This window comes from Trachemys scripta, chromosome 2 (genome assembly GCF_013100865.1).
Source record: "Trachemys scripta elegans isolate TJP31775 chromosome 2, CAS_Tse_1.0, whole genome shotgun sequence".
In the NCBI taxonomy this organism is placed as follows: Eukaryota; Metazoa; Chordata; order Testudines; family Emydidae; genus Trachemys; species Trachemys scripta.
Window position 1 is genome coordinate 15,793,209 of NC_048299.1, and position 14,074 is coordinate 15,807,282.

The following is a 14,074-nucleotide window of genomic DNA, read 5'->3' on the forward strand; positions in this document are numbered from 1 at the left end:
GCAAGTCACCTCATCTTTCTGTGCCTCCATTTTCCATCTGTAAAGTGGGGATAATGATGTAAAGTTTTCTGAGGTCTACTCATGACAAGCACTATATAAAAGCTAGGTCTTTAGATTATTACCTAGCCATAGTAGCTTATCAACTGCAAACCCAGGTGATTTAAATGACCACTAACTCCTATCAACATTTCTCTTGCTGTTTAAAAAAGTATGAAGTTAAATGACAAAAAAAACTTCATTAACACAGAGAAGGTTGTCCAGTTATTGCTTGTGCCCTGAACATCAAGTTCAGCAAAACTCAAACATCTGAAAACCAGGAAATACAGAGATAAGGTAAACAAACGCCCACACAACCTTAACTCATCCTCTTTGAGCAATGCTCCAATATGCCCATACTCACACTCTGCCTTTTCACTGTAATGAACAAGCATTACCTGCACTTGCCCTACACTCAAACACTGAGCCTACTCACTTGACAGAATACCACACTTATGAAATTAAACACACACGATACCACTTAAACCTATACTTTCTCGTATCCATCATTAAATCCGCAGACTGCTCTCATGTCCCACCTCACTACTGACACTAGCCATGGCAAGAAGACCCAGTGCCCTGCTACTGATTATAACCTACACAATTCCATATTGAAATGATGCAGATCGGCTCCTCAAGGTGCACATACATCTCCTTCCTTCGATCGCACACATGGGGGGACTTAGACCTGGATCTCTCATATCATAAATGCAACTCTTCCATGCTACTCCAATTTATTCCTCCACCATTCAATACAGCTACACCTAACAACATGAATGCAGCTGGAATGCATGCAGATAATTTCCAGTGGCAACTGCCAGCATCGGGGGGGCGGAGTCAAGGTTGAATGGGCATTTATCTTAATTCTGTATTCCCTGATTTTCAGAAGTTTGGTTTCACTGAACTTGATGTTCTGGAAAAGGGTACAGGCTGTCACCAGGCAACCTTAACAGTTCATCAATGAAGTTTTTTGCCACTTACACAGATAATAATAAATAACTATTCACCTAAGATATAGTCCCCAGGAAATATTATTCACATAACTATACATTCAATTCTGCCACATCCTCAGATGACATCATCAGAAAAGCTATTCTGACATACTTCTCTACAGGCAGAAACTCTCAAGGTACTGAAAACTGATGAGTCCATCCTTCACAGTGTATACCAATTCCTTCTTCATCACCTACAAGCAACTTCCTATGTTTCTTATGCAGAACATGGCACAACGCCTAGGTGCACTATGAGGATTTTTAGCCTTTTTATGACACATCAGGTTGTGCTGCTGCCAGAGGCAGGATGCCAGTTTAGATAGAACTGTGTAAATCTCTACTAGTATGGCAATTTCTGTGCTCCCATAAAAATAAAGGGCCTACATTTGGGAAGAGTTGAGGGTTCTGAGCATCTCACGGGAGCAAACCCTATACAGGAAAAAGAAAAACTGTCTTAACTCAATCATCCATTTGAAACCATGGTCAACAAGGAGGTGAAATAATACTAATTGAGTATTTTTCAAATATTGTTCTTTAAAGGCAGCGCCTTTAACTCATAAATCCTTTTACTTTGGCTATGCTGTTTTAATGTAGTGCTCTTATTTAGATCATTACTTAGACTGAATATCCAATGGAACATTTTCCATAATGGGATAAAGTGGTTGAACAATCTGATTGGCTAACAGTGACTTAGACATGTGATTATGGTACAGAACGTGCTCAGACATATGCTCTATTATCTGATTTACAAGAGACATATTAATCCAACTGGAAAGCACGGGAGAGACGAGGAAGACATTGCTTAGCAATCATACAAAAAATGGAAACTTTATTTTCATTCAATGTTTGTTTTTCATCTGCATAGCTAATTTTAACATTGAAAGATATTAGACTGGTTTAAACATTGAAACAGTATAATTTAAAAGAAACTGCTCTTTCCAGAAGCACTGGTGATTAAAAACAGTCCAGTCTTCATCTGATCAGTGATGCACTGGGGCAAAACTATTACCAACACCAAAATCCTATTTTTAGAAATGTTGATTCCTTGTGTTACTGTAACACTTTGGGCCACAATCAGGAAAACTTTCCATACTCACACTGAAGTCCTCTTGCAAGGATCAGTTTGCAGCATCAAGTCACATACTGGTAATATTAAAATATTAAATTATAAAAATAGTAATAGTAAAATTGAGGAGGAAAAACAAAACGAACTGTCTGTTTACTTTTTGTATTTCACTCACACAATTCATGTGAATTACATAAAGCTAATGAAAAACAGTTTCACTTTTGTCTCTAGCTAGTTTCATCTTCTGGCTCTCATGCACTGGTACACATTTTATATATATTTATATTTTTGTAAGATTTAGAAAATGTTTTTTTAAATAAAAAATAATCTTGATTTCACCTTAAAACTGACTGGCAGTCTCCCTTTAACACTAGAAATATAATTGAGAAAGAAATTACACTTAGACTTCACTTTTCACAAAGTATACAGATGATCTTAAACTGGCATGGAAGAAATTAGCTTTTCCACAAATTGTGGTATTTTAAAAATGATTTAATTAAATTAGTTCATTTTTTAATATTCTGTAGCTACATAGACATATAGGCATAAGTAGGCAGCATTCAGGGTTTCATTATAAAACTATTTTTGTAAAAGTAACTCAAGTGCTTCATATGTAACTAGATGTTATATGTACAAATAAAACTGGAAGTAGTATTCAAATATAAGGGTAAAGCAGATGAATCAGTACTGAATGCAAGGACTGAAGTCTTTAAATCATGATTTGAGAACATAAGAATGGCCATACTGAGTCAGACCAAAGGTCCATCTAGCCCAATATCCTGTCTTCCAACAGGGGCCAATGCCAGGTGCCCCAGAGGGAATGAACAGAACAGGCAATCATCAAGTGATCCATTCCCTTGATGACTTCAGTAACTCTGGCAGAGGTTACGGGTCTGTGACAGGAGTCAGTGGGTGGGTGAGGTTCTGTGGCCTGCCATGTGAAGGAGGTCAGACTAGATTATCATGATGGTCCCTTCTGGTCTACAACTGAGCTGCACACAAACAACAATAGCAAGAACAACAAGGAGTCCGGTGGAAGCTTATGCCCAAATAAATCTGTTAGTCTTTAAGGTGCCACCAGACTCCTTGTTGTTTTTGTTGATACAGACTAACACGGCTACGCCTGATACTTAACAATAGCAAGGACTGCTAACCACTTTAAACTTCCACTATGGGAAAAATCCATGTTATTTTAACAAAACGCAAAGATTTAAGAGAGATGGGGTCATGAATTAAATGCTACTAGAAGACATAGCCACACTAAAACCAGACAGTCAATGTTAGAAAGCCTCTAAAGTAAACTGTAAGCAACAGAAAACAAAACCCCAAAAATGAATCCGACTTTTATCTAAAAAAAATGTATTTACTTATTACAAATAACACAGAAGATCAATACAACTGAATGATCACACAAAAATATTTTCCTCTATGCGTTCAGTTTATTTTATACACTTAACAGCATTTTGTATATAGTCAGTTTCACCGTTTCCCATATACAGTGAGTTTCCACTGTTGTTTGTGTAAGGTCTTTCATTATAAAGCTACAAAAACTGACTGGGAGATTCAGGGCAAGATTTAGTAAACTAGTTTTAACAAAACATTTTTGTTTTAAATTGACTAGATGTCAAGTTGACCGTGACCCTTAAAAAATAAAACACTAAAACCTTAAGCCTGCAACATGGTCCACAGCCTATAGTTCATTACATTTAGAACATAAACATAATTAAAAATAGTAGCACAGGTTTATTCTACTTTTATCCTAGGAGGGGCTCTCATTAACAACCAAAACTGAGTGCGGTTGGTGCATAAGTAGCACGCTCTGTGACTATGGGAATGAGGCCTTTTGGACTCCTGCTTCACAACAGAGAGACAGAAATTGGTCCAGACAAAGATATTACTTCACCCACCTTGTCTCTCTAGTACACCTCACACACATTAGTCTTATGAAAAATATAAGTAAAACATGCCATATTTATTTGCTATAGTTCATCTGTGATGCTCCTAACTGGTGAATTAGTTTTTGGTGCACTATGCATGTAATATATATGTAAATATAAAAACTGTTGTATGTCCATTAACACATTAATTTGTGTGTGTGCTAACAACATTCAACGTCTGAACCACATTCTCACTAGTTATTAAAGGTAAGTATTTTGTAATATTCCATGAAACTGTATTATGTACAACACACTGTCCTCGTGAAAATGAGCACAAAGTTATGAGGTCCTCATTGACTCATACACTGTCCGAGTATCTGTTAGTGCACACAGCAGAACATGGACGTTAGATATAACGCATTCCTGACCCGCACACAAACGCGCCACAAAAGGGACTTTCCATTTAAAACCAAACATAGTCCACAGTCCACCTGCACCACATATGGACGCAGCAGATCACTCCAACGCGCTCCCTAGGTTTGGCTGAGATCCGCTGTTGGTAGTTGACGCAGCTACAAGGGGCAGCCTGCCTTAGTTTGCTAAAAGTGTACGGTGCACATTCAGTTCCGCCTGAAGCGTGAGAACAGCAGGGACCAGAGAAGGAAGCAAACCGGCGACAGCAAACGACAACCCAAAACACGACAATCTTCCCAACCACCCTCCTGTTGTGCCTGCTACCTTACACCCTCCCCTAGCCAGGCCACCAGACCCCGTCTGAGGCTATTTGACAGCTCCAGGGAGAAAGCAGCTTCCACTTTCAAACACACTCCGGGGCTAGTTTGGCTGCAGGAAATTGCTGTCTAAACTTCTGCGTGTGTGTCTGCGTAGAGAGAGATGTTTTTAGGGTCATTCAATTTGGGCTAGATCAATCTTTTCTTTAAAATAAAACTCCAAAGCCAGAAGACACCAAGGGACAAGCTGAAACAGAGGGCAAGCGAGAGCCCTGGAGGAGGAGAGAGACCCAAGAAGGGCAGAGGGAAGGTGTAAAAGAAAGGAAAAGAGGAGAGGGGTCCAGGGGCAAGGCTGGGAAAAGGGGTAAAGAAAGGGGGGAGGAGGAAAGGAAGAGAGAAGGGAAAAGGAAGGAGAGAAGAAGGAGGCCAAAGGTGAAGAAGGAGAGAGCAGTGGGGGAGGAGGGGAGAGTGCAACGGGCAGAGGAGGAAAAGAAAGAAGAAAGAGGTGAGAAGAGACGGGACCCTCCCAAAATGGCATTGGGCAGAGGGGAGGGGGCGCTGAGGAGCGAGCCTCTGCTGACAGCTCTCCCTGCCCCCTGCCCCGCTGCCTCTCCCACACGCTCCGAACTTACTTCTTTCTGGCTCTCTGGAAAGGGGAAGCGCCATCTTTGCGAGGCCGGCCCCTAGGTCTTTTGTCTGTGGCTGCTGCTGGGGGGGGAGCTCCGGGCTCGGGGGGCTGCTGGGGCGGCGGCGGCTCCGCCACCCCCCCGACTAGACTCTTGTCCTCCGTTGACATCCTAGTCAGCAGGACGAGAGAGACACATGGATGAGGAGGAGGGTGGCGATGAGGATCCCGATGCTCCTCCTGCTCCCGATGCGCCTCTCCGCCTCACCTCCGCCTCCTCCACCTCCGCCTCGCATCGCTGGCCTCAGCCGCCGCCGACCAGCGCAGGTAGCAGGGGGAGCGGCATCGGGAGGGCCGGGGGGAAGGAGGGGGGGAAGGGGCTCACGCACAATAACCGCCCCGCGGAGCGGGCTCGCCAGGGGGCGGGGGGGAGACACTCGGGCACTCCCGCGGCGGGGCGCCTCGCTCAGAGGCCCCGGGAACAAGCGGCTGCTCCGGCTCCTGCGCTGCCCAGCTGCGGCGGCGGCCGCCGCTTCATTGTACGCGGCGCCCTCCCCCTGGCGGCGCCCCCGGGGCGGAGGAGGGGCGGGCGGCGGCAGGGGCCGAGGCAGAGAGGAAGTTTTGACAGCTCCAGCTGTTGTGTGTGCCGGGGGCAGAGTCCGGCCGGGCCCCGCTCCCTTCCCGGCCGGGCCGGGAGCAGGAAGTTTACTTGGGGAAAGGAGGACGGAGGGGAAGCCCGGGGCCTGCGGCTGGCGAGGGATCCCGGTGCGGCGGCGGCGGCTGCTGCCCTGGTGTGTAACCCCCGTCAGTGCGACACATAGACACAGAGCCACTCACCCTCCTCCCCCCGCGGGCCCCACACTGCGCCTGCCCGGCCCGCCCGCCCAGCGACCGTCCCACAGCACAGACACCCCTGCGACGCGCTGCCGACGCTGACCTCACGGGCTCGCTGCCTCTGCCGGGCTGGCGGCGGCTGCGGGGAAAGTGCGGAGCCCAGGAGCTGGGACGGGGCTCCGAGCACGGAGCGGCGGCGGCGGCGCGGAGCGTGTGACACCCAGTGCGCTCATCCCCGCCGAGACTGCGGGCGGCTCCCAGGGAGCCGCACCAGGGGGAATCGGCGCTGTGTACACACAGACATGGCTAAGCAAACATGTGCCTGGATCCGGACACGGGGGCACATTCTGCTCTCGTTTGCACCCCTGCAAACCAGATTAAATCAACTGGAGTTAATCCACATTTACACCCGAGGAGTGGAGAGCAGAATGTAGCCCAAGGTGCGCGGAGCTGTCATTTCTCCTGACGGACTGCGTGTGTGATGTTTAATACACACATGTGCTCCTTACACATCGGTAGGGGAAATCCAGACACATCAGGTAGACGCACTCAGAGTGTCTGTTTTCATACAAAAGCTCAATGGCGATTATTCCTAGTGCACCGTGTGGCCCCGGGCATGTATGTGGCAGCTCTTCCCCGTGGAGTTAGGTTGTGTTTGCTCGCACAGCACGGCCCTTCGTGTTCAGGGCACCGTGGGCCAAAGCGTCTCTTTAGCATGTGCTCAGGCAGCGGTGCCGTAGGAGTGCCTGGGAGCTTAGCTGATATCACAGGAGCGAGCAGGGTTTGGCCCTCTGAGAAAGAGAGAAAATCTGGGCAGCGTGGAAGGTTTCCAGCAACTCTGGCTGGAACAGCTGCCGCTGCTTTAGGGAGGCGGAGGGGGGTTGTGTTTGCGCTAATCTCACTCCTTGCTCCCCCCCGGGGCAGGGCCTAGCTGGCGGCCTCCCCGCCCGGATTCACTTGGGGCTCAGCGCGGGGGTTAAGAATAAGACTCGTTATTACACGGGATTTAATGCGTCCCGCAGCCCGCTAGAGTCTGGCTCCGAGGAGATGCGCGGCGTGATGCCCTAACGTCCGGGAACAGGCGCCCTGGGGAGATGCCGTATTGGCGTTGGGGCTTGGTACCTGAGCAGGACGGGCCGGCTAGCTGCCTTATTTACCCCAGCGGCTGAGCGCTCATCTGGACTTTCATCCCGGATCCGCCCCAAACGCGCAGCCCGGCTCGGGGAAGGAGCTGAGCTAGGGAGACTGGGAGGAGGCCAGAGGCGCCTGCTTTGCTCTTGCCTCTGAGCCTCCCCACACCTCCCTCCCTGGAGAGTCAGTTTTGCAGTGTTTCTGCTCCTCTTTGCCAGGAAGGACTTTGCTGAATGTGTTTCTGTTCTGGACATATTGACTGTCTCCCTCACTCAGTCTGACACAGCCCTCTCCCCTGTGCACTGCTCCTCAGCAATGCTTGCCAGAGTATTTCAGGACCCCAACCCTTCAGCTGTCCACTTGAGGGACGGTCAGTCCCTCTCCTTTCACACTCACATTTAACTTCCTCCCACGCCAGCCTGGTGCTTTTTCACCTGTGTGAAAATCAATTATTCACATCACAAATGCTGAATCATGAAACTGATGTTATGTATGGTAAAGAAAATCCTACAGCGTTTGAGTCATTCATATATACATAGGTGACTCAGACATTTTGTGTGTACTCATTTAAAAACTTTGCTGAGGAGCCCAGAAATTTTGGTGCTCAAGGCTGCATAAGATCCCAAATAAATAATGTCAAATAAAACTTGTAAAGTCCTTCTTTATGTTGTGTTCCTTTTTTAGGTCTTTGCCTTACTTTTGGGCCCCAGTTGATTGAGAAGAATGGTCTTAATTATTACACTAGTGTATAGGCACAACAGGGGTATAGATAGTATTTTGAAATGTGTACATGCACTGGCTGGTGTGTTGTCTTTACCCATGACTTCCTGAGTTAGTCTGCCATTACTCACAACCTGACCACTAACAAAGTGGGAGCAGATAAAGCTAGATCTTTCACCAGTGTCTGGGTAAAAGACCAGATGAAGAACAAAATGAAAAAACTTCTCTTCTTCCCCCTTCCCTAGCTAGCCACCTTCAGAAATATTGCACAAATAAAATATTAACTGTGTTTTTTACATCAAGATAGGTATCTCAATGTAAAATGCTAGTGGAGACAAGGCACACAGGCTACCTCAGTGAAGCTAGTTGAAGTCATCGCTATAATCTCCAAGTAGGGTTTACCTCAACTATCTACACACTGAGGTAAAACTCCCATTATTATAGTTTTTTGTTTGTGTTATGATAGCACTTAAGGGCCCCAGTCATAGACCAGGTCTTCATTGTGCAAGGCGCTATACAAACACTGAAAAAAAAGATGGTCCCCGCTCCAATGGGCTTACAATCCAAGTATCATGTCTCCACTAGGATTTTACATCAAGGCCAGGTCTACATTATAAACTTTTGTCAGGATAGCTGTGTTTGTCAGGGATGTGATGGGCATGACGTATGATCGACATAGTTGTGCCAGCAAAAGCCCCTAGTGTAGACCTAGCTATACCAGCAAAACTGGGCTTTTGCCAGTAAAACTTATTTCATTTTGAGGGACTGGAACATATATACAGGCAAAAATGCAGTTTTGCTAGTATAAACTGCATAGTGCTTTGCCAGCATAGTGTACTGGTATAGCTATATTGGTAAAACCTTCATGTGTAGACATGTCCCAAGCTAGCTATCTTGAGTTAGCTATCTTGACACTTTTTTGCAGTGACTACATAAGCCTTAGCCAAGGCAGCACCCTGCATTTTAATGGGTGTTAAGAAGGCTTTTAATTAATATTAAACTAGCTCAATTGAAGTGATACAATTGAAAATACATTTTTTTGCCCATCAAGGCAAAACTCCTTTGAAAATGCCAGCTGAAGTTACAAACTCCTACCCCCTGCCCTCAAAATAAGTGTTTTCAGTGCCTGCACAATTGGTTTCAGCCTATAACGGAGACCCCATGCAAGGCTATTTAAACAAAGCACATTCGCAATTTTTAACTTAAACACATCTAAAATTGTCTTGATGTGCTTAATGACAAACTAGGAATAAAATTCTAATGCACACAGACCTGCCAAAACAGGAGTGAGAGGAAGATCAGATCTTGTTATGGAAACCATTAAAGGAACATGAGGACTGGTATGTAAATATTGTTGTATCAGTATAGCATTAAAAACAGTATTGTGCAACAAAAATAATGAATAAGATGACTCAAAGAGCTGGTAATGGGACACAGATACTTTCTCCTTCATGTCACTACTTCAGATCCATCTAATGATTGTTCACTAACCTATATAAAATGAGTTAGAGATTTAATTTTGGTTTATTTGGGACATGTATCTGTGTGATGCTAAGAAAAGAACACCACATAGTCACAATGGCCTTGCCTAAACTAGGATTTAAGGCAGAATAACTAACATATTTTAAAAGTGTCCTGTAGACAAAACACTGTGCCTTTAACAGGTGCTAAACTGATCAAATGAAAGCCCAGTGGAGCAGAGGCCAGCTAACACAGCGCCAAACATCTTAGCATCCATCTTAATTAGTGCTAAGAGTGTTTTTCATTCATGTTAAGGTAACTCAGTTGAGCTAATGTGATTGAGAAACACACCTTTTTACCCATCAAGGGCAGGTCTACACTGAAAACACTGCAGTGGTGCAGCTGCGCCAGTGCAGTGCTTTAGTGAAGGTGCTATCTAAGGCCTTGGCTACACTCGCGAGTTACAGCGCTGTAAAGGCTCCCCCAGCGCTGTAACTCACTCCCCGTCCACACTGGCAATGCATTTGCAGCGCTGTATCTCCGTGGTTGCAGCGCTGCATGTACTCCACCTCTCCGAGAGGAATAGCAAGTATTGCAGGTAACCAACCATGTGACCGACCCTTTACATTCCCCGGGAATTTTAAAAATCCCCTTCCTGTTTGCTCAGCCCAGTGTGGCATGGAGTGCTATCAGTGAATCTTTCCAGGTGCCCATGCCTCCACGCGCCAAGCGAGCCCCAGCATGGAGCAATGGCGAGTTGCTGGACCTCATCAGTGTTTGGGGGGAGGAAGCTGTACAGTCCCAGCTGCGCTCCAGCCGTAGGAATTACGATACCTTTGGGAAGGTATCAAAGGACATGATGGAAAGAAGCCATGACCAGGACGGCCTGCAGTGCAGGATTAAAGTGAAGGAGCTGCGGAGTGCCTACCGCAAAACCCGCGATGCAAACGGCCGCTCGGGTGCTCCCCCCGCGACCTGCTGATTCTACAAAGAGCTGGATGTGATACTTGGGGTTAACCCCACCTCCACTCTGAGCACCACCATGGACACTTCAGAGCCGGGGGGTGGGGGGAGGAACAGGAGGAGGAGGAGGAAAACGGGAGTGATGGTGGTGGGCCGGATGAAGACACCCTGGAATCCCTGGAGCCATGCAGCCAGGAGCTCTTCTCGAGCCAGGAGGAAGGTAGCCAGTTGCAGCGGCCGGTACTTGGTGGAGGACAAACAGAAGAGCAGGTTCCCAGTAAGCGGGTTTTTTTTTCGGGAAGGAATTTTTTCGGTGCGGGCTCTTTGGGAGAGGAGGGTTAGGCATGCATGCCTAGATGCGGAATAGTGCATTGATGTGGTTTATCACATCGCGGTAATCGGCCTTGGTAATCTCCTCCAATGTCTCATCCAGAACATGTGCAATGCGCTTGCGCAGGTTTATCGGGAGAGCCACTGTGGTCCTTGTCCCAGCCAGGCTAACGTGTCCGCACCACTGTGCTGCGAGGGGACCATTGCTGCATATGGGCCAGGGCGGAAACCGCATTGCAGTAGAAGACCCTCCCTTGCTTCCCAGGTCACCCTCAGCAGCGAGATATCGTCCAGGACGAACTCCAGTGGAAAATGTTGGGACAGTATTCAGTGTAGGTGCCCCCTGAAGCTGTTGGCTCTCCCCAAGGCACAGAAACCCAGAGGACAGTGCAGCTCTGAAACAATCAGTCCCCCTTACTCACCATTTTGAGGCTCCCATGAGATATGTGTGCTCTGTTTCAGACGGGAAAATTATGCTATTGTGTAGACCCTGTGTGTTTTCTACTCCTTAAGTGCGGGGGGAATCATTACTCTGTCTGGTATAAACAATGCTGCCTCTGTTAAATGTTGCATTTTGCATATACAGCTGCATCAACCTTGAGACCTCAGCCGTCCCTCTTATCGCCTGCTCAGAGACTGCAAAGACTCAGGAAGAGACCGCGAAAAAGCAAAGAAGACATGCTGCAAGAAGTGATGCGGCAATCTATTAAAGAGAATGAGAAAGCACAGGACTGGAGGGAGAGAGAAAGCAGGATCCGCCAGGAAAACGCAGTGCACCGGTGGCAAAGCTCCGCGCACCGGCAAGAAAGCACTGATAGGCTCATAAGCATCCTGGAATGCCAAGCTGATGCTATCCGGGAGCTGGTAGCCATGCAGAAAGAGGAGCAGTACTGCAAACGCAAACGCCACCCCTCCCACACACAGCCCTTGTCCCAAAACTCTTTCCGTTGTGCCCCACTGTCACCTCCAACCCACTTTCCCCAACTTCCATGTTCTTCATGCCACCCGCTGCCTCCAACACCAGTATCTTCACCACCCAGCCCTGAAAACCACGACCCTTACCCTCTGCACTCAACCCCTATCACCATGCAGTATAGCTGTCCTGAAGTGCAGCACTCACTGCACAGCACACCAGACAGGACATACGCGAATCTGTGATTGTACTGTTCCCCACTCCACCCCCTTGTTTCTTTTCAATAAATGGATTCTTTGGCTTTGAAAATATTCTTTATTATTGCATAAAGTAAAAGACTTCTTAGCCCAGGAAATAAACAGGCATTGCAAGTCTGCTTGTCTGCTTAGCAGACACTGATTCCTAAAGATTGGAACTACTGCACTTCACTCCCATGCAGGGCACCAGATATCACTGCTGGTTTTCAGCTTCAAATTGCTCCCTCAAGGCATCCCTAATCTTTGCAGCCCCACGCTGGGCCCCTGTAATAGCCCTGCTCTCTGGCTGTGCAAATTCAGCCTCCAGGTGTTGAACCTCAGAGGTCCATGCCTGAGTGAAGCTTTCACCCTTCCCTTCACAAATATTATGGAGGGCACAGCACACAGATATAACCGTGGGGATGCTGTTTTCGGCCAAGTCCAGCTTCCCATACAGAGATCGCCAGCGGCCCTTTAAACAGCCAAAGGCACACTCCACAGTCATTCGGCACCGGCTCAGCCTGTAGTTGAATCGTTCCTTGCTGCTGTTAAGGCTCCCTGTGTAGGGTTTCATGAGCTACGGCATTAACAGGTAAGCGGGATCTCCAAGGATCACAGTGGGCATTTCAACTTCCCCTACTGTGATCTTCCGCTCTGGGAAAAAAGTTCCGGCCTGCATCTTCCTGAACAGCCAAGTGTTCCGAAAGATGCGTGCGTCATGCACCTTTCCGGGCCAACCTGTGTTAATGTCAATGAAACGCCCACGGTGATCCACAAGCGCCTGGAGAACAATAGAGAAATACCCCTTCCGATTAACGTACTCGGATCCTAGGTGCGGTGGTGCCAGAATAGGAATGTGCGTCCCATCTATCGCCCCTCCACAGTTAGGGAACCCCATTTGTGCAAAGCCATCCACTATTTCCTGCACGTTACCCAGAGTCACGGTTCTTCTGAGTAGGATGCGATTAATGGCCTTGCAAACTTGCATCAACACGATTCCAACGGTCGACTTTCCCACTCCAAACTGGTTTGCGACCGACCAGTAGCTGTCTGGAGTTGCCAGCTTCCAGATTGCAATAGCCACCCGCTTCTCCACTGGCAGGGCAGCTCTCAATCTCGTGTCCTTGCGCCGCAGGGTGGGGGCAAGCTCCTCAGACAGTCCCATGAAAGTGGCTTTTCTCATCCGAAAGTTCTGCAGCCACTGCTCGTCATCCCAGACTTCCATGACGATGTGATCCCACCGCTCGGTGCTTGTTTCCCAAGCCCAAAAGCGGCGTTACACGGTGCGGAGGTGCTCAGGGCTGCGTCGGGGAGAGATGCCTCTCCCCCGGCCGCAAACCTGCCGTGGCGGATAGAGGCGCCCTCGACCCCAACCCAGCCTGGCCTGGACAGTACCGGGTTTATAATGGCGGCAGGCCCACGCTCAGCAGGGGCCCGCCGGCCCGGCCCAGCCCCGGGCCGCAGCTCTGGCTCCTCTCCTCTCCAGCCCCTCCCCCATGCTCCTCTAGGCCCACCAGCCCAGGGCTTCACTCTGCCCCTCTGCCCCGCCAGCTAGCTGAGGGCTCCTCTCTCTGCCCTCCGTCATCCACAGGCAGCAGCTGCCTTCTGCCTGTCAGTGACAGGGTGGGGGGGGATGGACGGGACAGAAAGGAGCCCACAGCCACTGCTGCTCCTCTGGGCCGCTAGTGATGGATGGACCGCAGCTTTGGGCTCCCTCACCGGCAGCCTAGACTGCAGAAGGACCTGCCACGGCCAGGGGAGAAGCGCCCCTCCCCTAGCCCCAATCCAGCCCAGCCTGGACCTGCCACAACCAGGGGAGAGGCACCTATCCCGTGGCCCCAGGCCCGGAGTTGCCGCGGCTGGGAGAGACGCCTCTCTCCTCCAACCCAGGTGCTGCTGCAGGGAGAGAGAGCTGGGGGGGAGTCCTCTCTCCAAACAGCCTGCACTCCAAACTGATCGTGCTGGTGGGGGAGTGGCACTAGATGTGAAATAAAGTATAGAATCAAATGAAGTAAAAATCTTAAATGAACCAAACTGTACCATAGAATCTCTATGGATAGTAATTCCATGCTTGAATAATAAGAATATAACAATAGGGATATATTACAGACCATCTGACCAGGATAGTGACAGTGACTGTGAAATGCTCAGGGAGATTA

General features: G+C 48.3%; 1 protein-coding gene and 1 long non-coding RNA gene across 2 annotated transcripts in view; one reads left to right on the top strand and one right to left on the bottom strand.

The window, feature by feature from the left end:
* The window catches only part of KMT2C (lysine methyltransferase 2C), a 328,785-nt gene extending 322,646 nt beyond the window's left edge, over positions 1-6,139 (bottom strand). The window contains exons 1-2 of the mRNA XM_034759976.1: positions 5,717-6,139; positions 5,335-5,499 (exon numbers count right to left, since the gene is read on the bottom strand). Of these exons, the coding sequence (XP_034615867.1) occupies positions 5,335-5,498 (164 nt within the window). The 5' untranslated portion in view covers position 5,499; positions 5,717-6,139. The remainder of the gene's footprint in view (positions 1-5,334; positions 5,500-5,716) is intronic.
* The window catches only part of LOC117872025, a 33,905-nt gene continuing 25,333 nt past the window's right edge, over positions 5,503-14,074 (top strand). Inside the window, exon 1 of the long non-coding RNA XR_004644386.1 lies at positions 5,503-5,654. This is a non-coding gene — a long non-coding RNA (uncharacterized LOC117872025). The remainder of the gene's footprint in view (positions 5,655-14,074) is intronic.